At 43.9% G+C, this 27,918-nt stretch overlaps 2 protein-coding genes across 6 annotated transcripts in view; one reads left to right on the top strand and one right to left on the bottom strand.

The window, feature by feature from the left end:
* pamr1b (peptidase domain containing associated with muscle regeneration 1b) overlaps positions 1-27,918 on the top strand; it is a 61,622-nt gene that overhangs the window by 14,728 nt on the left and 18,976 nt on the right. For 2 of the 5 annotated variants that reach the window (XR_004794719.2, XM_035641405.2), the window contains exon 1: positions 21,743-21,956. The exons of 2 other annotated variants lie outside the window; for them this stretch is intronic. Coding sequence is in view for 2 of the 3 variants with exons in the window: in XM_035641405.2 (XP_035497298.2) it covers positions 21,797-21,956 (160 nt within the window). In the remaining variant the exon portion in view is untranslated. Of the gene's footprint in view, positions 1-21,740; positions 21,957-27,918 lie in introns of those variants that run through there. One more of the 5 variants, XM_035641408.2, reaches the window with a different exon arrangement.
* fjx1 (four-jointed box kinase 1) lies at positions 4,880-7,286 on the bottom strand. Its single transcript, XM_035641409.2, has 2 exons — positions 6,994-7,286; positions 4,880-6,961 (listed from the first exon to the last, which is right to left on the bottom strand). The coding sequence occupies exon 2, from the start codon at positions 6,868-6,870 to the stop codon at positions 5,584-5,586; it is 1,287 nt and encodes a 428-aa protein (XP_035497302.1). The 5' UTR covers positions 6,871-6,961; positions 6,994-7,286; the 3' UTR covers positions 4,880-5,583.

Genomic DNA, 27,918 nt, shown 5'->3' with positions numbered 1-27,918 from the left:
CTGAATTTAGCTCTTTTCCTAACTTTCCATTTGGCGCTTCTGACTTAAAACTATGGCAAACTTTTTCATTTAAATGTGCTGTTAAATGTGTTGAAAGCCATCATTACACAGAAAATGTATTCATAATGTCACGGCATGTACAGTTCACATTCTGGAATGTGGCAGTAAACCTATTTTCTTTTTTTATAAAATGCTAATGTTTTACATTAAATCAAATGAGGCTTATGACTTTCTGCAGGCTATGCTCTGACATTTTGGAGACAGCTCGAGGGACAAAGCATAACAAATAGGATGGAATTAAGTGGTGAAATTAATCAGGATTTATTTTTATGTATGCTATGACTGGCATGAAGCAAATCGTATTAAGGGAACATAGAGGGAATCCAAACTGAGGTTAAACAGTTCTTGTTACAGAAACAGTTTAATGGATTATATGCAGATCTCTTTCTGTTTGTATACATACGGTAGGCTATATTACTGCTCCTTATCTAATTATGCAATTAGATGATATAATGAGCAATATCACAATGTCACAAGTCTTTTTTCTGCTGTATTTCTGTCAACATACATTAGCCTACATCAAAATCTGACTCGCTGCTTGTTGTGAAGGAGTGGAATAAATAAAATAAAAACCTAAAACAATAACAGCAACAGATTTGGGATGAAAGGGACATGGCAGCTGTAATCTGTTCCATAATCTGCAAGCGTTGCAGCCCTGAGAGGCTGGACAACAGCTGGACAGATGTATTAGTCTTTCCCATGTGACCAGAGCCAGGCACAAAAACATTCTCAACACAAGGACGCTAAGTTTATTGCCACATCAGAATTTATGGACATCTCTTGTTCATGAAAGGAGGAATCTGTTTTAGTTTTTACATGGTCGTGTGAGAGACACTCATTGCCCTGACACACAATCCATCACTTCACCTTCACTTTTGAACCTTTTTCTCAATTCACTTTTCACATTTTCATTAACTCCCATTCATCATACGCTTGTGTGCTATCACAGCTGATTGTAAAAGAACATCCATTTGGCAGAAATTAAAAGAGCTGGGTGTCCCTTGTGATGTTTCCAGGTGCGTAGTAGACTTGTGGTGACCTGTAGCTATACAAAAAAATCCAAAACTTTGTCCTATCACCAACTTTGCAGGTAAAGACGGAGAAATGGACAGTACGTCTTTAGATTTAACTTAATTTAGACATGCTGAGATGAAAACAGAGGAGGTCACTAGTACTTTCCTGCTTATTAGTTGAGGAATGTGCAGCCCACTTCTGTTACTCATTACCTTCTAATTTGTCTTGAGAAAGGCCCTGACCTTATGCTTACAACGGTGGTTTGGACAAAGCCATGCTTTGTGCCAGCTCTCCAGGCCCACCACCACTGTCTGGATGTGCAGCCCGTTACCACTACCAAATTCCCTCCAGTTGTTGCCCAAGCCCCCTAGTTTACCCTTTGTGGACCGTATCCATCCAACTGTGGCTAAGTGACTCTCCCCCTTGTGTTTCATAATGAAATCATTCAGTCATGCACAGGAAGTCCCCTGCACTGAAAGAATGTCAGTTGTGTCCGTCTGCTCGCACATGGCAGGTCCACTTGGGAAAAGGGACAGTTTCAGTCAGTCAGTCACCTGGTGTCTGGCAAAACTTTTCTTACCCAGCCTTTTATACTTGGTGTAATTTAGCAACTGTTTGGCTTTTTTACAGTCTGTCAAAGAAATTCTAAGCATTCTAATTTTTGAGTGATGATATTTTGACATTTTGTTTGAATTAATGATTTAAGTGTTAAGAGGAATAGTCAAACATTCAAGGAACAATGCTTATTTGCTTTCTTAATGAGAGTGGCATGAGAAGATTGATACATCTGTCTTTTCAATACAAAGATGCTGGCAGCCTGTTACATTAGCTTAGCTTAAAGACTAGAAATTCTGAGAGAGAAAAATTGCGGGGCTCTGTTCGTCCATAATTATCAGCAAGCAGTTTTACAGGGCTTGTGGCCTGAACTATTTCTTGGTCAGGAACAGTTACTTTCAGAGGTAACTGTTATTGCCATGCCGTTGCAAGGCAACCAGCAGAGACTTTGAGAAGTTACCCTGGCCAAGAAATAGTCTGGCACATAAACCACAGTGTGTCTTTTTGTATACTTCAGTTTTTGTGCAGATAAAAAAAAAAGCAAGATAGAATGTGTTAATTGGTGACCTTTGGTAGGCAGATGTTGTCTAGACCCAGATAGCTAAGCTGAGATAACTAACGCTTGCCTGTGTTGATTGGACAAATATAAGCTGTTTTCAGACATGAACGTTGCAAGATGTCTGCAGCAGAAGATTGTCTGAGTCAGACACCTTCACAAAACCAGGAAAATCTCCGGAACATACTGTGGCTTTTGGGTAAAGCCTAGTTAGATAATTTCAGATTGGGAAAGCAGTGTTTTTGTTTGCAGTCATCAGCACGCCCACTCGCTCACTGCGAATTCTCTGGAGATTGTCCTGATGTATTCTCACATGCGCTCACTTGGACATTCTCCAGGCATTTTAATCAGGTGCTGGCAGGGAAAGTTGTGGACGATGTCCGGAGCAACATTTTTAGACATTTGCATTCTCACATACAGCCCCTCCAGAGAAGTTAAGAAGTAAGAAAGAAGCTATATTGCATGTCTTGTCTAAGTCTCAGCTAGAACGCTACAGAAATAAGCATTAAATGCCATACAATGTCTTTGAAATGTTCATCAATATTAATACTGATAATCCCAAGTTTAAAAAGGTTAAATATCATGAAGTAAGAACTCAGCCAACTCAGTCAATGGTTTGTGTACACAGCTGGGACTCCTTACACTTGCCTGCCTGAGAAGCGCCTGTGTGCATTCGTGTGTCCATGGAGATGATCCTCCCTCGGCTCCTCTGGAATGTTTGCAATGTGCACAAAGACGGAGGAGATCAGCTTGAGTACCTGGGGTCTATGCTCGGGCCTGTTGTGGGCCCCTGGCTGTATGACTGTCTGAGCCTGCGATTCAGTCTACTGACACATACAACAAGCACATCTGGGAGGAACCACAGAACACTGGCACGTATGAGGGCATAACTAACTGCCATATTCTGCGGTGCATAATAACCTGCTGCACTGGTGCCACAAATTGCCTTCATTAGACTCTGTCACAAAGGTAAACTCAGTGCATGATGATTTGGCTGCCTCTTTGAGGGGGGAAGAAGGGGGAAAGTTTGTGCGGTGATCTGAAAGAAGCCAGGCCTCCCTGAAGAGTGAGGGAGGAACATATGCAAACAGTTAAAAGGGTGATTCAATAACCTCTTTGATATCCACCATTAGTATGATTACAGCTTGCATGGTCCCTGGTTGAAGAATTACGTTCTTCTGCTGAGGGAACCCACAAAAAAACTCATTAGGTAAATGAAAGTTTCAGTTTCATTTGGTGAATAAATGAAGTTGACGATCACCGTAACGGTGACGACAGATGTGCGACAGGAAGCGCGAGATGTGGGTGAAATGCAGAGGAAGGGAAATTGTTTGTGGCTGGAAAGGAGGAAAGGTCGTGGGTCTGGTTTAGACCTGTGGACCTAAGGTTCAGCATTGTGTTTAATCCCTGGTGCCTGCAGCCCGTCGTAAATCTCCTTGCAATGTTTGGCATTAACAGACTTGCTTAGAGCACCGGGTCCAGCTGTGCAAATGCAGTCTCTGCAGCCGCCTCGATACACACATGTTAACCCTAAACCCAACAACCAGCACATTAACATGACCTGCTTTTCCCTATACAACTGTTAGTGCATATATTGATCCCAAAGTCCCTGTTACAGCTGCAGCAGGCAGTTAGTCTCCAAAAAGCCTCCAGCTACACCTGCTTAAGCCTCCTTCTCCGCTGCTCCTCTGCGACTATGTAGTGACCTAGTGGGGAAAGCACAAATCACTGACTTTCATGCTGTAATCCATTAAATGAATCTCTAGAACAAATCAAGTCACCATATTTGAACAAGATAGATTCATCCCCTCATCCCTCTCCCAGGAGCTGTTCAAGCATGTAGTGCTGTGCCCTGAAGTTGGCCCTATATATATATATATATTTAGAAAAGTTGTAAAAGAAACCAGATGATGTGGAAGGATAGTGGAAAGGCTGGAAAGAATTAAACCTCAAAGTTTCATCATTGACTTTTCCTTCTGATGTGCTAGAACCAAAAATCAGTCAAAGGGTTGGTTTTGGGCTGGAACTAATAAGGACAGGGTGTTTCCAAACGGGTCGAATTCAAGACTGATGTGAAGTGAAACGGTAAAAAGGCAAAATCATACAGCTGACCTCCAGGCACAATACCTGCACCTTTTTTCTTTTCTTTTGAACTTTCACAAATTCAGCCTTTGGAGGAAGTGTAAATAGGACTGTCCTATGAGAGCACAGCTCTCATTAATTGCGGGTTTGGCCTCTCAGCGGCGCAGGCACCCGCTGAGGGAGTGTTCTTACTTTTCAACTGAACAGATTGAGCCAATAAGCCATCCAGCCTTGGCTGTGGACTGGCTGTTTATAGAACTGCCGTGACAAATATTCTGCAAACTCTCCTGTGGGCCCCGAAAAGGAGTATAGGTTTTGATTTAGCGAGGGCACAGTAAAACCCCTTTTCAGAGGATGTCAAACGATGTCAGTTGTCTCCTTCAGTTCATCACTCTGGGTGAGATTATGAAAGGGGATTTGAGATTCCTGTGGTAGTGGGCCTGCAGCTGACAGAATGGCCCCTGAGGAACAGCGTGCCAATACAAGACATTTTCTACAGCACAATGAGAGCACTGTAATGGGAAAGTACAGCGCTTTTTAAAATGCCCTGCTCTCTACACAAACTAGGTTTTAAATATGTGACACGCTCTAATATACAGACACGGACAACAGTTAAATTAAATTAGTGCATTTATCAAAAAAAAGAAGAGGTTTTGGAATGTAACAATGCACATTTAAATTAGTGGAGCATCAAATATCCCAAAATGGGTCGGCGGACAATATTTACAACGTACTTACAACATGTACAATAGACATATATATACACCTGTGACTTTAAGGCTGAATATGTAATTCCAAACACAATTACAAGAGTGCAGGTGCTGCTATAACAAGGTACTGTGCAAAATATTTTCTATAAAAAAGCGAGCCAGATGTCATATACAGTATTCAAGAGTCAATTCATGTTAAGGCCTAGGAGTTTATCATTAGGATTACTGAACAAAAAGGCAAGAATCCAAACAAACACACACAGACGGGGGCTGCATTATGACACCTTATAGTCACAACTACTAATACTCTTTACATTGATTTCTATTCAGGTGAGCATCAGTGGAGTGAAGCAAGACGAGCTAAAAAATGGCCTTAATCATTCCTCTCCGCGAGGCATCCAGTGGAAATCTGTGCAGGGAGTTTTATAAACGCGTGTCAAATTTGACTTATTCATAAAGTAGGCAACACATTCCGTTCAGAGGAGGTAGTTCAGCTGGATACTCAAGATGGTTTGTGTTGTCTGAATCGGAGTGTTCCACTCGCGTTGGCAGAGCTCATTGTCCATGTGCAGACACACAAATCCGTCGCCTGTGCGCGCTGGGTGTTCACAGCTGGCCGTACTTGCCTTTGCAATGCAAAATGTGTTCGTGCAACCTGCCTATCCTGTCCTGGAGGACAGCGGCGTGCTCGTCCGACAGAAAGCCCAGGTCCACGGACCACGGCTCGCTGTCTCGGTAGAGCTCCAGCAGCCGTTTCCTGGCGTCGCCGCGCCCGTGCAGCTCCGCGACGCGCCGCGCGGTCCTTCTCCTGAACACGCACACGGAGCTCAGCACCGTGCGGTGATACCTCTCCCACATGTCCAAGACGCGGAACCCGTGCACGAGTCCGGCCTCGTTGTCGATGAACACCAGGTCACCGCGGGCCGTCCGCAGGAGGTTGTTGGTCTCCCGCTCCATTACGCGCGGGTCCCACTGCAGGCTGAACAGATTGCTCACGAGTCTGTCGAAGTTCGCCGTCAGGTAGTCGAACGCGATCAGGTCGGTCCACTGCAACAGCTCCAGCAGCTCCGCCGTCGACTTGCTCCGCAGCTCCCCGAGCGCAGGGTGCAGCCCGCCGCTCTCCTGTCTGAGGGGCGCAGGTGTGACCACCCCGGTCAGGTTGGAGACCCACTGGGTGAGGGAAACCACGGCGCGCTCGCTCCACTGCAAACCGTCGATTTGCGCCCTCACAGCCCCCCATTGCTCACTGTCGCTGTTCAGCTGGGACAGGACCAGAGGCGGCAGGTTCGTGATGCCCAGCAAACTGGCGAGGTAATACGTCAACGTTTCACCTTGCACCTGGTCCGCGTTTATACCGTAGCGCACACACGCTTTGGTCCCGTCCGCGAAAGTGGCGAGCTGGTTGGATATCCTGCCGCATCCCGGCTCCAGCTTCGCCACCCGGTACGTCCTGGCTCTCTCTCGCCAACCGCGAGCGTACTCCTCCGTGAAGCCCACGGGCCGGAGGTCTTCCAGCCATTCAGCCCAAAATATCCCATCCTCCACCGGGAAGCCCGACTGGACCGGACCCTCCCGCCGCGTTGACCCCTTGTCATCCTCATGCGTACGGTAACCTCCGCTTCCTGCGGGGACAGCTCGGTGGCTGAGGTTGTGCGCCTCGAGTCTGCCGCCCAAGTGTGGTCTCTGCGCTGCCGGGACAGCGAGCAATGCCCGGAAAGTTTTGGCGGAGAGGTCCGCCGGGAGACCCTGGTGGTGAAGGGACCCTCCGCCCGGCGCCGAGAGCCTCCGCGTGTGCCGCTCCAGGCGCTCCTCCAGCGGGCTCCACACGTAGAGAACACTCGCAAGTGCGCACAGCAGGAGCAGCGCGAACAAGTTTGCCGAGACAGCCCTCATGGCGAGGGAGACGCACCGAGCTCCCGCAGAGTCAGATGAGATACAGAGCGAGAAAAGAAATCGTTCAAGCCGCAATTGAGCCGCAGCGACCGCGAGCTGCGCGCGCCGCGTCCCGCGCAGCCCCGAAGCCCCGCGGCTCACAGGCGGACTGTCTGAGATCAGAGGATGACGAGGATCTCCGGAGCACTTCGAGTCTCATCTCCCGTCCCGTTCGAATGTCTTGACATACCCTCCCTCTGCGGGCAACAGAGATGGACACTTGGTTTCGCCGCGGATATATCCTCTCACCGAACGTCCTCCTCCCTCGCAGTCCACTGGCGTGGCAGGGTGTCTCTGTCCACGGTCACCCCCTCCGCCTCTCCACATCCCTCTCTCTCTCTCTCTCTCTCTCTCCCTCTCTCTCTCTCTTTCTCTCTCTCTCTCTCTCTGTGGTAGTGTCGCCTCGCGGAGAGACAGAGAGAGGGAGACTAGGCGGTGAGTCACGTGACTCCAGTCCCGAGATGGTGGGCGGGTCGTAGGAAGGAGCGTTCAGGCGAGAGCGGAGCAAGTGCACCGTGTGTGTGTGTGTGTGTGTGTGTGTGTGTGTGTGTGTGTGTGTGTGTGTGTGTGTGTGTGTGTGTGTGTGTGTGTGTGTGTGTGTGTGTGTGTGTGTGTGTGTGTGTGTGTGTGTGTGTGTGTGTGTGTGTGGCAAAGACATCCATTATTATAATTGATACCCAAGGCAGAAATACTTTGGGAAATATAATGCCACCATTTTAAAACAAATAATTTGTGGTACCATGCTGAATATCGGAGGAGTCAACGAGAAGTGCAGGGATGAAGTGGATGGTGACGAGCCTGCCTCTGAACTCAGTTTGCCCCACATCTGTGCCAATTGTTTTTCAAGCCTATATCTCAAATGTAACACCAACAAGAGATTATTATTATTATTATAGATCACAGAGAGAGCGATAAGAGGAATCAGCAGATTTAATTTCCTGTTTTATTGTTTTGGCTCTGTGCTTCTGCACATTGGATTTGTTTTGGGGGGGGGGGGGGGTGAAAGAGTAACTGTTGGATCTAACTGCTGATTTTCAGCTGACACAGTTTGTTCACATCCATCAGTGTGGACATGCTGAGACCCATTTCGCATTTTACACCTCTAATTTTAGGACACCGTGTGAATTATAAAGACAAGGCAACCATTTGTCTCAAATATGTTGATGTTCCTGGCCAAGTCAGTCACCTGACATGAATCCAGCCAGTCATGTGTTTTACTTCAGACTAGACTGGAGGCAAAATGCTCCAGTGCAGCTGCATTAAGGCTTCATGGCAGAGGAGTTACAGCCTTCAGCCAGTCACTGAATAGAAACTAAGATGACTTAATTTTGGTTTATATTCATTTGTCATATTCATTATGGCCCCCCCAATTTTGGGAAGCGTTGTATTAGCGTGTATTAGCGTTCTATTCATCCCAAAGTCTTCCCCGGGTGTAAATACTTTTAAACAATATTCGCAGTTCTTTTGAGATCCAGTTCAGTGGAGAACAGAGCCAATATGAAAATATATGACTGTCCCGAAGACTGCATTGTATAACAGTTTCAGATCTTGTAATGTTCCGGTTATTCCTTCCATTATCACTATTTATACATATAAATAATATTTTTTTGCTGAAAAAAGTAATTTAAAATAATCTACAGTGTGATATTTTGAAAAATTGTATTTATTCCAATAACCTTTTATGTAATCTAGACCCAAAAAATACACAGAGACATTTTCAATTTTTTTGTATGTAGTGCATTTTATTATAAAGCAGCCGTCCATCCATCTAGTATCTATACTTTAAAAAAAATGTAACACTCTTTCTATGGCATTTTCAACTACTTATCACAATTCTAAAAATACTTGATCCCAAATCCTTTTTTCAGTATTTAGTAGTGTATGCTTGCTTTGTTCTCATAAGGATCTTTAGTTATTGTGTCTGGTGTTCATTTTCCTATACCTGGGGCATTACAAAGTCAACTCCCACTTGTTTCATCCTCGTCCAAGGCGTTTGTGAAACCAAACGAAACGTGCAAACTCCTTCACACACATCCGCCTTATTAAATTAATCCTCATTAGCCGCGCCTCGCTCTCTTTGCCATTCGACTCGTGTTTTCACACACTGTATCTTGAACCTTCGTTTCCTAATCAAATTAATTGGGTCATTTTTACAGCAACATCCCGGCATGCTTAATTCCCTTAGTTGAGAAGACGGCCACAGACAGGAATACTCAATTACGATAGGTCCACTAATGTATGCTCTAAACGCCGGAACCTCTGACACTCTTATCTCCAAGCTTATATTCATAATAGTTTATAACTTCAAGATAGAAATACACAAAACCACGCTAGTTTATCTGATAACGTGCAGACATAGACATGAGACGACTTCTCGGGGGCGGGACCGGTGGAATGATTCTGATGTGGCCATGTTGCTCATGCAGCCTTCAACTCTGCATTGCCGAGTTGGATCTCAAATTTGTTTTGCCATCAGAAAAATAATTTGTTCAATTCAAAGCCTGTGCTTGATTCTGCAACGCAGATTGACAGCAGTTGCAGCGGTCCAGCGGGAAACGAAAAAAATCCGAGGGGTGTGTGCGAGTAGAGAAGCATTTACAAACACGGTCGACAATGAGTTTTTCCATCTGCTGTGCTAAATAAATTAGACTTTGCAGATTGCACACTAGGTCTGTCTCCCAGAAATGTAGACATTTATACTCTCTAAATACACAACATACATATTTTGTGTGCATATATATATATATATATATATATATTAGCATTTTAAGTTGGAATCAACATGGGAAATTATCTCGCTGCATTTTCTCTGGTCTCGTTTTTACAATCCTACCTCAACTTGGTGTAGAAGATTCACTTTCACTTTCACGACCACTAACTGCAAGAGTCGAGACTTGAGGGGTCTAGACATGGGAAATGAAGAAGGCTTAAGTGCATTGCTGGAATTCCGTCTGATGTCTGTCGCTCTGTGTAGAGTGTGGAGTGACTGTACCGACCGGCTTGGTCCTGCGGCAGCGTGGCCGGTGGTTCCCCTTTTCTCTGAGCACAAGTGTGGGCATGTTCACATATCAAACCTATCTGTTTCTTGCCATGTGTTATCTGCAGGTCAGGCAGCCTCTGAGCCCACAGTACGCCCCCCTCCTGCCGCATTCCTCCCTCTGCTTTCCTCGTAAATCCCACAGCGGTCCCAGGAGGGCTGTAACGCCGGCAAAAGCTTTGCTCCACCACTCATGACTGTCCCTGGTCAAGCGTCGCAGTGACACACGAGAGGCCAGACCGTCTGTCATTCTGTCCACAGCGACACAGTACACCCATCGCCGGCCGTCTCGCCAACGGCGCAGCTGTGATACGATCTCGGGTTCTCAGTGTGGTGCCTGTCTGCCCGTGCAGATGGACGAAGGGACGCAGAGAAGACATTAAGGGGATGGGGGCAGAGGAGGAGAACGTGCACTGGGCCTTCCGTCACATCCCTTGTATTCTGAGGTTAATTCACGGTGAGCAATAACTCATGGCTCCCTTGACACTTTGCAGCACTCTGTTTCCTGGACTGAATAATGAATGTGCAGGGCTTCCATTAGTGTTGAAAGCCACGATTATTTCACAGGGCCTGACAATTACTCATGATCAGGGACTCGGGGAAAGGGTGGGGAAGATCTATTGGGACAAATTCATCGCCCCCCTGGTTTTATGTGTGTGATAAAGATTTCTGAATGTGTTCTTTGCACATGTGTGTGTGTGCTTGTATGTTTTTATTCTGAATGGAATAGTTGTGGAATGAATGGAGCAGATTATAAGCAGGAGTAATGGTGGTTTAATTTAGTATTCTAGTGGCGAGGATGTATGCAGAACTGTCAATAACTGCCTTGAATGTAGGAAGCGGGATATTGCCATCTGCTCAAGAAACCCAGCATGAACTTCTCTCTATATACAGCACGCTGAAATTTGGAGACTCGGTTGTACCATCTCAATAAATACCCCAGAGAACGATAAGGCATTTCTTTTAACTACTGTTGACGGAGACAAGATCTTGTCAGCACTTATCTCTACACAATCTCAGTTTTGGAATAGCGTATACATTTCACAAAATTTCTTCTTCATTGTCGGCCCGCTAATTTCTTGGCTTCTATTAGCAGGCAGATGCTGTTGGTGTTGAATGTGAAGTTACCCAGTTGAATTCTCAACCCTAGCATTCTCCGCTGTCTCCGTACTGGCTTTATCCTGATAGGAACCAGGCTCTCGGAGGCAGCGAGAAGAAACAAGCAGCCCATGCAGTATCAAAAACGAAGCTGTTGCTCCAACGAGAGATCTGCTGCACTGCTGGGACAGAACCATTGAGCTGCTGCCTCTTTCCACCATTCACTGCGGTTTCATTAGCCCGCCTTTGCCAATTTCCTGATGCACAGGCTCAAGGTTTTTTCTTTTTTTGCAGTGACTTTTCGTTTGCTATTTGATAATGAATTGGTGATTCTTAGTGAGTGCAGTATTATTCTCCGAGCCATGGAGAAGAAGCAGGAGGCTTGGCATATTGATGTACTTTTAGCCCTCATCCCTGTCTGGTTTCCATAAAGCAGCAGTCAAATAGGGGGTTTGAACCAGCAGAGGAGCGGGGCCATTGAAATTCAGTGCTACACAAGGGAGACCCCTCTTACAAGAGCGAAATCGGGAGGGAAGGAGGAGATGTACCATCAAGCCACTCGATTAAAGAATCAGTGTCCAATCTCCTGGATTACACCCCCTGACCTGCCACACCAAATCCCCTTTTAAATAAGTCAAGAATTGAATTCTTTTTACTTTCCCGTCTGTTAACAGGCTTATTGACTCAAGTGTGCTCAGTGCTTTGTGGTGAGGCTCGCCTTTAAATTGGCTACAGGGAGAGCTTAAGAACACCTGATCATTATTAGCAAAGTCATGACATTCACATGCCTCAGTGTATGTTTTGCAGATGAAATGCACCGTCTGATATGGCTTTGCCCCGGCTCTTATTGGGGAGGGGGTCACACAGTCGGTTAAGATTGGGGACGGAGGTTGAATGTCCTCCTAGTGTTTCGGCGGAAACATTTAGCAGCTTCAAGTTTAATGTGCAATCAGCGTGAAGCGCTTGCTCTTATCTTATCACATCAGAATGAGTATTCTGCGTGCGAGGGGGGGGAGTGCTGCGGTTTTCATGCCTCCTCTTTCTTAACTCCAGCCCTTTCTTATCTCCAGATTTCAAACCGAATCTAGCAACCGCTAATGACAAACATTTCGCCTTCTCAGCATATGGCCCGAGCTCACACGGAGGGGATTCAGTCACAGTCTCTTTTGGACACTTTTTATAGAGATGTGTTAATCAGCAGGATTCATTTTTTTTTATTCTTTGTTCCTTCTGCACCTTGTTCAGGTCGGTACAGTGTTGTACTACAAAGCTACAAGCTTTGTATATTCCAAATTCTGATTAACACATACTAGTTGGCAAGAAGCTGCAGCACCATGTGTTCTTCTTTCTGCTTTTATTCAGTTGTGGTACTTGACAGCCTGAAATGCCGCTCAGATTTAATCTAGACCTTATTTTAAAAAATATTAAATAAATATAGCCATGTCAGCAGAGAGAGGCTCATAGAACATCTTGCACCTGAAAATGTTTCTGCTATTTCCATAAGATTTCCTTGTTTTCCTTTTTACAGCTCCTCAGCTGCAGTAATACTAATAATGGTGTTGGAGGGGTGAAGGGAAAGAAAAGGCCAGAATCCTGGACACAAATGTGACCCCTTGGCATCTTGACCTTTTTCTACCCATGAGGCCGGTTGTGTTGACAGGACCCCGGTGGGGGAAGGGTAAACAAACGCGCCACATTGAAAAGACCTCTAGGCAACCGCTGCAAGTAAAACCAAACTACTGGAAAACCTTAGAACTCACTCCAGCTCTCATTCCAAATGAGTGTGCAGTGTGGGATGTTTGAGTGAGCTGGCTGCAAGTGCAACCTGACTCACAGATTTGCTTAGTTTTGGGGGTGAAATAAAGTTTTCAGCCTGAATAAATCAGAAATAATCCCTTTATTCTCATCTTTTCATCTTTGCTCATTTCTCTGAACTGTCTTCATGAGCCTCGAATCAGCACAACTGGGTTAAGGTGTAAGAATCCATCAGTTAAAACCCCTGAGAAGAGGCTCAATTCTATATGGGCAATTGATATTGGCTTTACTCTCACTGAGAGTCGGCCACGGAGCGAAAGCCTCATCATTTATGGCTGTGGCCTTGTGGTATGATAACTTATTTTTTTTTCCACATGCCTTGATGTTGAGTGTATTTTACTTTCCAATGCTTCACTGGTGCCTGGAATCTCTAATGTGGCAGATAGACGCTCACCACTGATAGATTTGTGTCCCCCGGGACGCGTTTGTATCACTGTCGGCTGTCAGTACATACATTATGCTGTTTAAGCAAGAATGATCACTGCTATTAACAACAAAGCGGACCTCAGTTGAATAATTTAAGTGGTGGGTAGTGGCAGTGGCTTGTTGCTAATAAAATAAGGGAGGGGAGGATTGATCAAACAGCCAGCCCTCACCCAACTATGGGAATATAAATAATAAAATTACATCAGAGTGATTATACTCATGGTGCCCTGTTCTGGTCTGGTGCCTACTACTTACATTTATCTCCTGCTGAGATTCTCACTGTGGACATCTTGATTCCACTTTGCTGCTTGAAATGGCAAATCAATAGGTTCCATAACAGATGGAGGAGGAAACGATGGGGAGTGCTTCCTGTGAAAACCTAGAAAGTGATGCGCTGTGGTAGTTTTTTCCTCCCTCACTCTGATCTATACAGGTTTTTGTGACTTGGCTGCAGAAAAACATCAGGCCTGTTTTTATAAATCCTCAAAGGCTACTTTAGATTCATCCCATGTCTCCCTTAAAAAAGGCTTCTCAGGGATTTGTAGGCTCTGACGCCCTCTAGAGGGAGTGAGGTTTAACAACCGAGGACAAGGAACAACACACCACCTCCTTTTAACCTTACTTAAAATATAGATTTCTGAATTAGCACCACGTGTCATTGATGAAATGAAAGCACACAAAATGTTTGATTTGTGCTTTAATTGATCTCGGCGGCTCGTGGGGTGTTGATATCCAGCCTCGGCTTCTTGTTCCAAAATGAGGTTTTTGGCATTCGTTTTTTTGCTCACTTTTTAAATTATGCGACCGCTCCTGTGTGAATATTCATTTTTGTATGAATTTGAAAGAATTGTTCCCTGATCTTTCTCATGAATATTCCTCCTCTGTGATTGAGTTTGGCGTCTTGTCTGAGGTATCCCTCTGTCTCATGGTCATGTGCAGGCTGTCCTTGTGGCAAATTTGCCCCATTTACTCTCACAAGAACATTGGACTAAATGATGGAAGGGTGAAAATAGGCATTTACGTCTTCATCTGAAGGTTAACGTCCCCACAGACACACTACGGTTGATGCAATAGTGTGCCTGCGTGCTCTATCTTGAGCTGCTTAGACATCAGTATGAGCAATGCATGATGAAACAGATCTGTAAGCGTGAATTTATTGGAGACAGAAACACGCGCTCAGCTATCAGGAGGATTTATCAGTTACTTGAGATCACGGTGCTATTTCTGGCAAATGTCTTTTTAAGTATCTCGGAATAACAGGTTTTGATCTGAGATACAATCTATTTTTTTAAGGTTATGGTTTTTGCGAGAGCATAGGTTTGCTTTTATCTTTTTGGTGGGGGCATTTATTTGTTGAATGACCAAAATAGTATGCACATTTGTTCTCTATCTCGGTTTTCATTCACATGCACTCGAGCCTCGTGAGGTGCTTGACTCTGCCGACTCTGATGTAACTTCCCTGAAAAATGGACTGGATGATTTTATCTCTCATTTCCACAGATGTTTACTTTTTTGAATCTACACTTTGATTCTTCTTCAAAGATAACTTGATATCTTAATTTACTCTGGAGGCATTTTCCCCTCACAAATTAGCTAACGCTAAACCACTGAAATTTAATGATGGTTGACTATTTTTGATATTTGTTACCTTTGAAGTATGAATGCAGTCTTAGACTCACCACCAGTCACCACCAGCTCCACACTGCTCTGCAGCAGCTGGTCAACAACGTGTAAAACAGTTGAGGGTTGTCAGATTATAGTTTCCCCAATATCCCACACAAACCCTCTGGCATGTCATAGTTTGTGAGTAGTTTTTACAACACAGAGGGATGTGAAAATGCCAAGATTGTATGAGATAGGTATGAATATGGGTAGGGATATTGGCTTGACATCGCAACTGTGCGGTGCTGAACCTTAGGCCTCTTCACCACAAGAGGCCGCTGTGTATATATTTCCCCTTTGAAGGACTTTGGCTTTAAGAACATTTAAAGCTGTTTAATGTACTTTTTGCTGCTGTTCATCATCATTCATCAGTGGACTTAATAATGTCATAGAAGTAGGGACATAAATAGTTTTATCATCTCAATTCGCTGAAACACCTGAAAACGTTTCCCCATCCTGTGAATTAATGTAATATTCCAAACACGATCACTTGATCACAGCCAGCTTGTGCACATATTAAAAGCAACACGTAACTTTATATTTTTTGACTCAACAGCTGTTATATTTCAGTTTCTGGTTATTATGGAAATTCTTTGTTTAAGTCCTCAAAACCAGTTAAGTTTTGCAGTTTAACTTGTGATTACTCATACTCATATTATTTGTGATATTAGAGCCAATAAACATTGTGTGTTATCATTTATTAAGTACACATAATCTCTCTCAGTATTGGACTTCTTTTTTTTTTGTTTTTCCAGTAACATATCCCATTTAATTGCGCTGACGCATGCTACATGGTTGGCTCAACATTTGGAATGGCAGAAAAAAATACCACCCAACATCCAATGTTATTATTATGGGTGCGGAGCAACAAACCCTCCCATAAAACTAAATTAATATCACTATAAATACACACGACAGATCAAGTATCGAGAGGGTGAAGCTCCACTCCACGCCTCCGCCCTGTACACCCTGACGTCCAGCACAATGAGCATGATTTCCCTCCCTGTTTTGTTTTCCACTTTAAGCCTCATTAAGTGGCTCTGTAAAACTGTGAATTCCTCCTGTCAACTGTTCCATTCCGCACACAAAAATGCCACTTGTGTCACCGGGAGCACGCTGAAATCACCGGCTCCGGAGTCTCCCCAAGAGCTGTAACCAATATAAAGGAAAATAGAGATCAGAGAGGAGAAACTGCTTGTGGAGGTAATGTGCTGTAAAAAAGTTGGGTTTCTGTTGATGTGCTGTCGGCGGCTGTTCTCTGCTTTAAAGTGGCTTAGTGGTTCCAATTTTGGTCTCTAAATCGACCTCACACAGCCCAACTGTTTCACCATTTTATTTTTTTTCTTCTTCTTCTTCTTTATCCCACCTCCTCTCTGTCTCTGACCAAATTATTTCCACCACAACGGCACGGCCTCGGTGCTCCACTGTGCACTATGACAGGAAGGGGATAATAAAAATAAGATGTCCAAAACAGAAGCCGAGTTGCCATGGTACACCAAAACAAACTCTCTGTGTGAGGTGGTTGTCGGGTCCATTTTCCGGCGAGGCTATTCTTTGGAGGCAGTGACACGACAAGGGTCACTTCATGATAAACACGTACGAGGGGAAGGAAATGCAACTTTCCAACAAACAAAGGCAGAGGCAGGTCTGTGGGACGCCGTGTTGCATGTCATAAACCTCATCACTCCCTTTTGGAAGCAAGAGCAGATGGAAAGTTTCCTCTTTCCGTCTGCATACCATACTCTCCCTCTGGTGTTTCCTTCCATGTCCTTCTGAGGTCGCCATTATGTGGTTCTGTCCAAGCTAGGAGCTTAGTCAACAATCACTAGAGGAGCTTCCAGTGCTACTAAGACCAGGTCCAGGTTGTTCTGACACATTCAACAGTAAAATCTTCAGCCGAGTTTTGTGGCTGTGCTCATTAGACCCGGTTTTGGACTGCACAGCCCGAGTCTACAGTCTTCCCTATAAACTTGCACTGGCTGGTCATGATTTACGATCTCGGATGACGGCATGAGACCATTCAGAGACAAATCTCACTCATAGTATTGAAAGAGAGGTTGACCTTGTTCAAACACAGTCAGTCTCCAATGTATTTTCGAGGGGAGGGCAAGTGTTCATTTGGACGATATTCAAATAATTAACTAATTTCAAGCTTTTTAACTTTTGATCAAACAATTGAAAACCAAAGTCAATATGTTGTGTGTGTCTGTCACCACGGGATGATTTTTCTTTTTTACAATTGGCTCTGAAGGGATTTGCATGCAAAGCTGAGCTCTGTTGATATTTCGCATATGCTGTAATTCGGATGAGGTTGATTCCCATTTAGATAAGTTGTTTCATGTTAAAACATTATCTGGTACGGATCAGCTTCAAAGTTCCCAATTTAAAATTACATTTATACTTTGACTTCATGCAATAGAGACTGACAGGACTGTACTGGATGTACCTCGGAGATGCACACGGAAGAGGTCATGCCGCGTGATGCTTGATATTATATGGGTGTGGAGCTCACAAGGTCACACACACACACACACACACACGTGCATGTGTTCAGATATGTGTGCACCGTATCTCTAGCATCCCATCTATAGGTAGCTATAGTAATCTTCTCTTTAATATGGTCCCCTGCTGTTGCAGTCAGGTGGACGTTTTGCTGTGGGATTGAAAGGATGTGAAATCCAAGTGTTTGTCATTTCAAGGCCAGAGCTTCATTGCATAGCTTCACTGGGTGGACAGACTCCTGCGGCCAGATTTAGAGTTTTATACAAAGCACGATGATTCGACCTGACTGTCTGTATAGTTTTAGGTAAATCAAAACCAGGCTGGGACAATTTGGAATGTGACTCAAAAGCAAAGAGCAGGTACACGTGAGCCAAAACTACGTTTGATGTCTCTGCATATAATATGCATTTGAGGCACTGAGGATACTTTGAAGTAAATCGGAGAGCCGGTGACAAAAAAATTTAATTCCCGAGGCACAGACTAATTGGACCTTATTTATTTTCTCTTTAATATTATGTCTTTATCGAACCTGTTTTTCCTCCCTTCGTATCTTTAACTTGCATGTAAAGCATTGGGACTGGTGAGGTAAGAGGACCTGCTCCTCTTTCGGGACAGATGTTAACCTTAAAGGAGTTCATTTAAACAAATTGTCTTTAAAAAGTGGAGTGTTTTCTTTTAAGTGTCGCGAATAAATGAGAGCATTCTGCATTTGGCATCCAGCTTGACGCCGCCCTGCCCTATTAAGTTACTAAACTGCACATCGTCATGGCACTTTACTCCTGGCAACAGTTGTTGCGGGCTCTGCTAAAAAGCTGCTGCAGGCATCTGTCTTACCTGTGAAGCAGGCGGCCTCCTTTCCATCCACCACATCTAATGGTGACGCCAGGCCTTGCCATGATAGAGTGAGCCAATTAATTGTTGGGGGGGGGGAAATGTGGCCGTGTTTACTCTGTGTCCACTGTGTTACCATGGAAATGGAACGAATGTGATTAGATTCCGATGTTCTGAAACCACATGGCTCCACACTGTAGCCCAGACATCTTCATCGGGTCTGGCCCTGTGAGAACCCTGGGGCCTCAAAGACAAACACAAACAAGTTAAAGCTAAATGCACTGATCAGACAACACTTTGTGACTGTACTTACTTTTACAAATAGCCTCCGAAATACGCTTTGTAATGATTGTGCAGTCAACAGTGGATTTCTCATTGCCTGTCATTAAGTGTAATGGCTCCTAGGCAATTTATTTAGCCCCTACTGCACCACTTCCTTCATGTACTTGGTAATGAGATTTTACTGTGGGCAGGGGGCCCATTCTCTTTGACCAACAACAGTCACTGATGTGCCAAATGACACACCTCTATAAAGGATGAACATGATCTGTGGGTCATGAGGAAATAAAAACTACAGTAACATGATGTATGAAGGTATCCGTAGGCTTTTGTTTGTCTCCTATAGTATGGGCAAAAGAAATACGAATGACAACATGACAGAATCAGAATCAGAATTGACTTTATTGTCATTGTACATACATACAACGAAATTAAAAATAAAGAATAATACAGGTCAGTGTATTATTGAGTTTAATGACGAATTTAACATGTGGCCACCATTGTAGGAGCCCAGTGTAATGTCTAACTTTACATTATTTGGACAAACAGAAGATGTAACGGCTGTTTCGTGTGGAATGCTAAGGAACCAATAGTTTGCACAGGGTAGAACACCAAAGCCGCACATAATCCTACAAATCAGCTGACTCATTCGTACAGCGCTTCCATACACAGCGTTTTCTCTGTCACACATCATTCGTCCACCACCGACGCAACCATCAGGGGAAATGTAGGGTCAAGTGTCTTGCCCAAGGGACACATCGACATGTGGACTGGAGGAGCTGGGGATCTGACCATAAACCCTCTGCTTGGTGAACGACCCTCTCCACCTCCCCACATCCTCCACATCCACCTTTCGCCACCTCTCTGTTGTTTGTCCAGATGCCTAATGGTTTATTATGTGAAGCCCAAGGCTTTCAGGTCGATGTGGACACTAGTTTAGTACTTTGAGCAGGACTACAGCTGTGTGAGTCTAAAGTTTTAAACACGGAAAAAGTGTATTTTCAATTGGACAATTACACACGTTCCAGTTATTCTTCCTAATTAATCAAGATGTGTGTAACTCCCTATTCACTGTTAGGTGATTTTGTGAGATTCTCCTTGAGATGTCGAGGTTTAAGATATCTGTGAACTGTCCTATAAATACCATCTAAATGTAAATGAGCAACAAGAGCACTGTTTGTAGCTTGAAACCCAGCTACTTTGCGTTTCTCAATGTTTTGTGTATAGCCTTGAAAGTAGGAGACGGGTATTGCAAGGCTCTAACACCAAAAAACGTAAGTCTGACATTGTGTAGTGCAAGCCCATTATTTCCAATGGAGAGAGCAACTGAGTTCCCTTAATTAGGATTTTGGACCTCCACAGCATGTGTCCAGTGGGATTAGATGGGAGCCAGACGTTACGGTGGTGGAAATATTACACTAGAGATCAATCATAATGCAAATTTTTTTATCCTGGTGTCCATCCTCAATTCTCAGTATGATCACAGTAGATTTACGTAAAGAGCCCACATCTTCTCTACTGTAAAATTGTATGAATTATCACGTGAAAATAATTGATGAATAAATATTATGATACATGATTGCTTTAATACTGTTTCTGTTAAAAAAAAAAATTAATAATGAAGCATTCAACTCCTTGTTCTTCTCAAGTTCACACAGCTGTAGTCCTGCCGAAAGTACTAAACCTAGTGTCCACATCAACCTGAAAGCCTTGGGCTTCACATAATAAACTGTTAGGCATCTGGACAAACAGCTAAGAGGTGGTGAAAGGTGGACAGAGGTGCAGCAAGGTAGACAATATTTCCTTTCCCCCTATCTTTCTTGTTTTTTCCCCCTGCATCCCGCCGTCGTCATTCCTGTTTTTCTTCACAAACTTTGGTCTAAATCCTGCTGTTTTAGAAAGAAAACCAAGGATATTTGACTCTCCTGCTCTGAGCCGTTTGATCTCTGTTCCCCTGTCATGCAGTTTTATTCCTTATGGGCGAACAAATTAATTAATTCCAGTGTTGCGTCCGGCTGAAATAAAACACACCCAGGGATATCATACAAAACAACAACTGTTATTTTATAAAAGCATCTTGAGCAACAGTGTTTTCACTGGCTTCTCCTCTGTTGTTACTGTAAAGTCCTCAGGCTTTGAAGAAAGAAAACTATCTAAAATAATATTCTCGAACCATTTGATTTGCATTTCCAGAGTCATAAGAAACTTAATTATGTAATTTTCATAGTCTTAGTATACTGGTGGAGTTTAGGAAACAATGCTCAACAGAGAAGCATCATTTGTGTATCCTATATTGTCGCACAGTGGTTACTGTAAAACTTCAACACTTTGTAAAGTATGCTTATTCGCTTACTGCCGGAAAATTTGATGAAAAGGTCAAAACCAATCTGAGTAATGTAGTGGACAGCTCTTAGCTTAGCAAAGCAAGGGAAACACATTGTCTGGCTCAGTCTAAAGGTAACACAATCCAAGGTCACAGTCAAGAAATAGTCTGGAAAATAATCCTTCTTTTTCCCTTTGGACTTTTCTTTTCTTACAGATATATGAAAAGTTTGTTTAATTGATGAGCCTTAGAGGCACCTGTAGTTGGATCTTGCAGACTGCCAGACTGGCTGCTCCCTCCATTTTCCAGTCTTTGCACAAAGCTTTAGCTTTAGCTTCATATATAGCATACAGACTTTAAATTAATGTCCCTCTGTGAGAAAGTTAATATTCATATTTTGCAGACTGTCAAAGTATTTCTTTTTAAGCTTTCCGAGACAACACACAGCCGCTGTGTTCGAGCTGACGGCTAGGCGTGAATTTTGAATGGACTTGACCTCGAGATTTTTAAGGCATGAACAAGTAGTGAAGCAGACATAAATTCTATCACCGCATCATTTGCCTTGAAAGTTTGGCCGGCACAGAGTGTGCAGCAGTAGCTGGTGATGTGCTTCTCCTCATCTTTCGTGCGTGTGTGTGCGTGCGCCACCATAATGAGTTAAGCATAAAGACCTGAAGCCTGCATTCATTCATGAGCAGTGACGTCGTCCTCGGAGTGGAGCGAGGGGAGTACTTGGGACACCACTACAAGTGGAACTCCTTGCGAGGCTGGGCTGAAACCTGAAGCCTAAGAGAAGTGAGAGAGAGAGAGAGGGAGTGAGGGGGAAATGGAGAAAAGGGGAGGGAAGGACTGACGGGCCGAGAGAAGATGATGTCAGCTGAGTTCAGAAAGTAAACAGAGTTCCAGGCTGCAGCATGCTGTCTGCGGGACGGGGACCACAGCTGGGGCAAACCCAACGGGGCGCCCGCACAATCCCTCGGAGCTGCACCGTTATCTCTGGGAAGGAGGGCTGGCTCTTCTTCGTCTCCTTCTTCATCTTCATCTCTTTACCCCAAGGGAGAGCCTGGCCCCACGGTAAGACATTGGCAGAGACGTTACCTCAGCTGCTCCCCTTTTCCCTCCCTCACCCTGTCTCACATCCTCTCGGTTAATGTTCTTTGTTCTTAAAAAGCCGGCATCAGCAGTCTCTCCATCCCCTCGTCCCTTTGATCCTTTAAAAGCATAACAACACTCAGAAAGGCTTGTGAAATAAGACTCACTGTAAAAAGTAGCTCTTTTGTTTTGTTTGTTTTCTACATAGGAAGCAAAGGCAAACAGCAATGACAAGTTTCTGCCATCGTTGTCTTTGCAACTTTTTATCATGAAATACAGAGTGAGGCATAGGCCCGTGTTGTTTATTGTCTTGTTTGAAAAAAAGGCTGTTGAGTCTTTGCGCTCAATCCCTTGATTGTTTACCCTCGGTGACCAGTTGAAATGCTGCAGGAAGACGTGAGTCATGTTTGAGTCGATCATGCTGACTGCGGCGATGTGTGTACCATACACTGTCTCCTAGACACAAAACCTCTGCCCTCTGGCTGATTCCCTCTCGCATAGTAACCACGGAGCAAAATAATACCTTCAATTTGTAAGGTCGGTGAATGTGGCGAAGGGCTGGGCAGTGCACAGCTGTGTTCGAAAACTTCAGTGATTCAGGGAGTTTCTGGCGGATTTATGGACTTACTGTATGTTGTTGTCAGCTGAGTCACCCTCGGCACGGCGTGTTTTGTAATCGTGTTTAATCAGCTGATGACAGATGTTTTCTGTTGAGCAACCTTCCATTTTTTTTTTTGTTTTAAAGCCCAGCAGAAGTGTTGACATGCAAATCCTAACTTCATGGAAGGGTCTGTTTCGGTGTGTGTGTGGCTCTGTGCCTGTGTTTATGTCCATTTGTGTATGTTTTTGTGTGTGACTGTTTTTTGATGTATGTAAGGCTTCCTGTTCGGGATCGCCCGCCCACATGAATCCTGAGATGCCCTGTTAGTCTGAATACACTCTGCTGATTGTGTGTTTAACTTACGTCCGCAGGGGGAAGTTGTCGGGGCTTCGGTGGGCAGCCTGGAGCAAAGACCAAACATTAAACCAATGGTATTAGAGTAGAGAAAGTGAAACACAAGAGTTTAGTTACAAGAAGAAAAACATGGCCACTGATTGAGCATTTGGAAAAATAACGTGTCAAACATCGGATTGAAACATCAAGTTTCAATTCAAGTTTGTCCCGAGTTGAGGGGCTAAATCCTCAAAACACATGTGCACACCTCTGACGGCTGTTTGCCCTATATATCGGAGTGTGTATACATGTCCCCAAAGTGGATAATGGAATGATATGTTATTTCATTTGGTTTGTGGTTTCCTATAGAGGGACATTTATTTAAAGCGAACTACAGGATGAGCACTGGGATCGGACTACATTTTAGATACACAATACTCGCAGAGCCCCTCTGGGAGTTTCCCTCGGCCGTGATGGCTAAATCACGCCGACCTCAGAATACCAGACAGCTGCTTGTGGGCAGTATGCAAAAGGAATTATACACTAGCACATACATGGACGCACAGCTGCTATAAAAGCAACTTTTTTTTCCATGATACATCAGTATGAAATAAGCACCATGTTGTCAGGAGGAAACGATTCAGACCATCATTTTTAATTCTCTTGACGGGGAACTTTTTCTGACAAGTTGTCCCTTAAAGATTTAATATGTAAGTTTTCCGCAATAATATTTTTAAGATTGAAAAAGGAAGCTTAATATTTTATTGAGTTTGGGTATTTTCATTATCCAAAATGTTTTCAGCATTTTTCAAACCGAGAGAAATCTGTAATTATAATAAAGGTAGCGGTCCGTTTCAGTTGGTCGCCTGTCAGTTGCGTTATTGCCCCTTTGCACATCGGTCAGGGTTGTGGTTGTTTGCCAGAGGCAGTAAAAATAAACAACAACAAGATTCAAGCCATTTTTTTTTTTTACTTTCTACACTTTGGTCATATTTATATTATTCAACCGGATTAAGGAATTCTGTTATCTGGATCATAAGTTATCAGAGAAATAAGCAGAGCAATCGGATCACAGGCCTCCCAGACTCCCTGTGTCTGCTGAACTGTGCCGCAAAAAACACCGATTTCTGAAAATGCTTTATTCAGTGTTGTTTCTGGATTTAATCGCCGGGTCTGTACTATTAGTGAAGAGGAGGATAATACATCTCCCAGGAAAAACCTTTTAACTGGGCGAGGCTGACTGCAGTGGTGGTGAAGACAGCAAATCCATTGATCTCATGCTGCTTCACGGCATCACCAGACTCTGTCTTCTGTTTTTTTTTTTTTTTGATTGAGAGCCATGGAGACCCGTAGTGACAGAAAATTACCTAATGTGTGTTTTAATATGGCACGGAACACATTGACCTAATGATGATGTAGCAAAGTCTATGCAGAACTTCATGGTCAATTACAAATTAAATTATCTACATTGCTTTAAGCCACAAGGGGTAAATGAGAACATATCTATTTTTTATATGTCGTTTTTGTTGAGCATGTTGAGCTCATCCTTCAGTTCTCACTGGGCGTCACTCTGCATTGTTTGGAGTTAAAAATTAGCCTAGTGGTGTTAAGCAAGACAAGACAATATCAAAGCCGATAACATACATTTTCTGATCAGCGGGCAAGGAAAAGACACACTAGGAAATAACTGGTGTAAATGTTACAGATAGCAGTGCACAGCAGCATTTCTGATAATGTTTTGAAGTCGAATTAATGCTAAGTTTCCTGAGTCTCTGAACGGCTGCGCTTGGCTGTGAAGTGAACTGGGTCAGAGGTGGATGCTGATGTGAAATCACAACAGATAAAAGAGCGGCTGCTGACCTTCAAGGTTTATTCTTAGCTGAGACAGTTGCTTGCAGGAATTGTTGGCTCGGTTGAGCTTATGACTCACTTGCAAGGTCAATTCAGCACCTACAGCACATTTTGAATGCAGTTTGTCGATGTATAAGGAATGGTGACGTCTGTGAGCTTCGCATTTGCACAGGATATGTTTTTTATGGTAAGAAAAAAGAGACCCAAAACTGGACAAGATCACAACTCCACCGAGACTGAGCAATCCCCCACCTATAAGCAGTTTCACCGAAAACTTGCATCCGGATCGCCATCTGACATGTTCTTTCTTTTTTTAATGTCATGCAATTGTGTTGTGTTGTCAAGTTTTTCTCACAAAAAATTCACGGATCTGGATCCCTCCCCAAAATTGTCATCAACTGCTACCATGACCGAGACCTATCTTTGATCAAATCTTGGCCCAAATTTGTCCACAACTTTTTAAATAATCACGCTAACAAACAAAACCAAACAGAACTAATTTCATAACCACCTTGGCGGAAGTCACAATAATGTCAAAATTCCACGACAGGAGTCAGGGTTTGCTCTGGCTCTCTTTCAGTTTAGTGGGTCAACAGGGCAGTAAGGTCAGACACTAAGGTCACAGGATGTGAGTTTAACTGACCACTTCACCCAGACGTAACGATGTCAGTGTCTGGACCCACATCAGTCTTTTGCAGCTGCGACATGCCGACAGGACTGTATGGAAGCTCTTTGTGACACTTCCATCAATCGATGGGGAGCGTTTGTTCTGACGCCCCGTGTCCGTCCTATTTTCATTACTATTGTCTCTTGACATGTACATTTAGGAGCTCAACATCTGGAATGGCACGGAAAAGGCAGATATCACTTACATCAGACCAGGGAAGCCAAAGAACCCACACAACGCTCTGTACGCTCAGCTACAAAACTGAGGAGGATAAGTTGTGTTTACATGGCTTAGTGCCAGTTGTCACTCTCTCTCTCACACACACATACTAGTCATGTGTGCACAGTGGAAATATGTAGACACCATCAAGATACAGGTTAGAAATACAGTGCCAGACAGTCGTGACGCACAATAGAAGCAAACCTGTTTATCAGATAAATATTTTTCCTAGATACCACTGTGAAAGCTGTCTGTCAACTCTTGCCGTTTGCATTGACGTACAAATCAGGGGCTTGCACACAGCACAACCTCCGTCTTGTGTTACCTTACAGGTCTAGAGGAACAGAGCCTAATGATGAAGTTTCCATCTTGTCTGTATTTGCATGAAACTGTAAAAGTATATAATGCTAAAACCAACGTCCACTCGCTGATCCGCTTGCTCCTGTGCACGTGCACTTTCACACCTGTTCAGACTTGAAAATTCAAACTGGAAATTCTTACCGTCCAGTCAGTAGTTATTGGCAGGTGTTGACCTGGAAGCCTCACTTTTACGAGGTGGCGAGCTGAGCTGGGTTGAAACAGGTAAACGCACATTTCTGGGCTGCAAGCCAAAGCAGGGGTAATTAAAAATTGCTGCTAATCAGTGAGCATTTATTACAGATTGAGTAATAGCATACAAAGAAAGATAAACAACGAATCTCAGTGTGAAATCTGTAAATCACACTCCAGAGAAGGACGTAAAAGCCTCATCAGCAGATCTGTCAGCAAACTGAATCTGTACACTGTGTTTAACGAAGGAAAAGTCTTACCTCAAGGAGGGGGGAAAAAGCAACTTGTGGCAATCTGGAGGCTAATTCTATCATGAATGCATGTACTTCCTTGTCACTGGCCGTCTGAGGTCAGTGAAAATATGATTTTCTAGCCCTTGTTATTATATTCTAAATCAGGGCCTCCGTGTGGGATTGTGCCGATGGGCATTTACAACCAAAGGATGTTTATTTCTCTGTCGAAGGGCAAGACGCACGGCAGCAAACCACTGAATGACAATACCAGACCAGCTCATAAAGTCCTTTGACACTTTCATGTTTGTGTCCCATTAATCAGGTTTCACAGTCTCCCCAGCCAGTGTTGTCCTTTACAGACTTCAATGAGGAAGCAATCAACTGGGGAGATGGTCAGCTCCTCTGTCCCCACGTGGCGGGGCATCACACCTTATAAACACTGTTTTCATCCTGCACTAATAATCATCACAGGGAAACAAATGGCTGCAGTTTACAGGCTGAAGAGTCAAATTGGCTAGTTACACAGTTGGCGACGGACTTAGTTCCTCCAGACTCTCTGGTTTGACAATCCTCAGCGTCCGACATATGTAATTTGGGTCTTATTGCAATTGTAACAAAAGTACAGGTTGTCTGAAATGTCCTGCTTTTTTTCTTGTATGTGAGTGAAAGCAGAGTTGAGTTGGACTCATGGCGTGCAGACCGAGTCAGGATACACTGCAATCAAATAATTAGCAGCCGTAATGTTTCATGGATGATGCAGTGGAGCATTGATAATTGATTTTTGTTAACACTTGCCATGGGTAGTCTTATAGAATTGTAGGAATAAAATCCTAAATCAACGCAGTACTTAAAGCATGGACTAGACTTTTTGTTTAGAATGTTGCTCGTCTCTGTGCCGTTTCTGTTTGTCAGTTAAGTGACAGTACAGTGCATAATGTCATTCTATGCACTGTGTCTTCCGCAGACTCTCCCTAAACTCTCAGGCCACGCTCATGCCGGACATGTTTGTGGTCATCACACATGGTCAAAGTAAATCCACAAAAAAACAGACAATCTCACATCTTATATTTTAAACCACAAGAATCTTTTACTGGTGGTCGGTGTGGCAACAGGGGCGTTGAGCAATTGACTGGTGTTGTATGACGCCGGCCACAAAATGTGATTGACATTAAATCAGTCGTGAGATTTACAACACGCCGCGGCACGGAGAGAGCAGACGGGTCCGCGTGTTGTCACTGGCTTGCAGCACATGGTTTAAGGGTAATGCACAAATAAAGCTGAGCCCATACTATCAAAACAATAAATGACCCGAGGTACAGGGGAATCATAAAACAGCCAGCTTTATGAAGCACGAACCCTGTTCTGGAGAAACTCGCATTAAACTTGACCCACCGGCGTCGCACCACCTACTTTCTGTTTGATTAATGGCAGTGTGCATGTCGTCCCTCATTGTGTCTTTTTGGTGGCAGAGCTGAGTCGAAGGCCAGATTT

Source organism: Scophthalmus maximus, chromosome 7 (assembly GCF_022379125.1).
Source record: "Scophthalmus maximus strain ysfricsl-2021 chromosome 7, ASM2237912v1, whole genome shotgun sequence".
Taxonomy (NCBI): Eukaryota; Metazoa; Chordata; class Actinopteri; order Pleuronectiformes; family Scophthalmidae; genus Scophthalmus; species Scophthalmus maximus.
The sequence above is the reverse complement of the archived record's forward strand: the minus strand, read 5'-3'. Positions and strand labels throughout refer to the sequence as shown.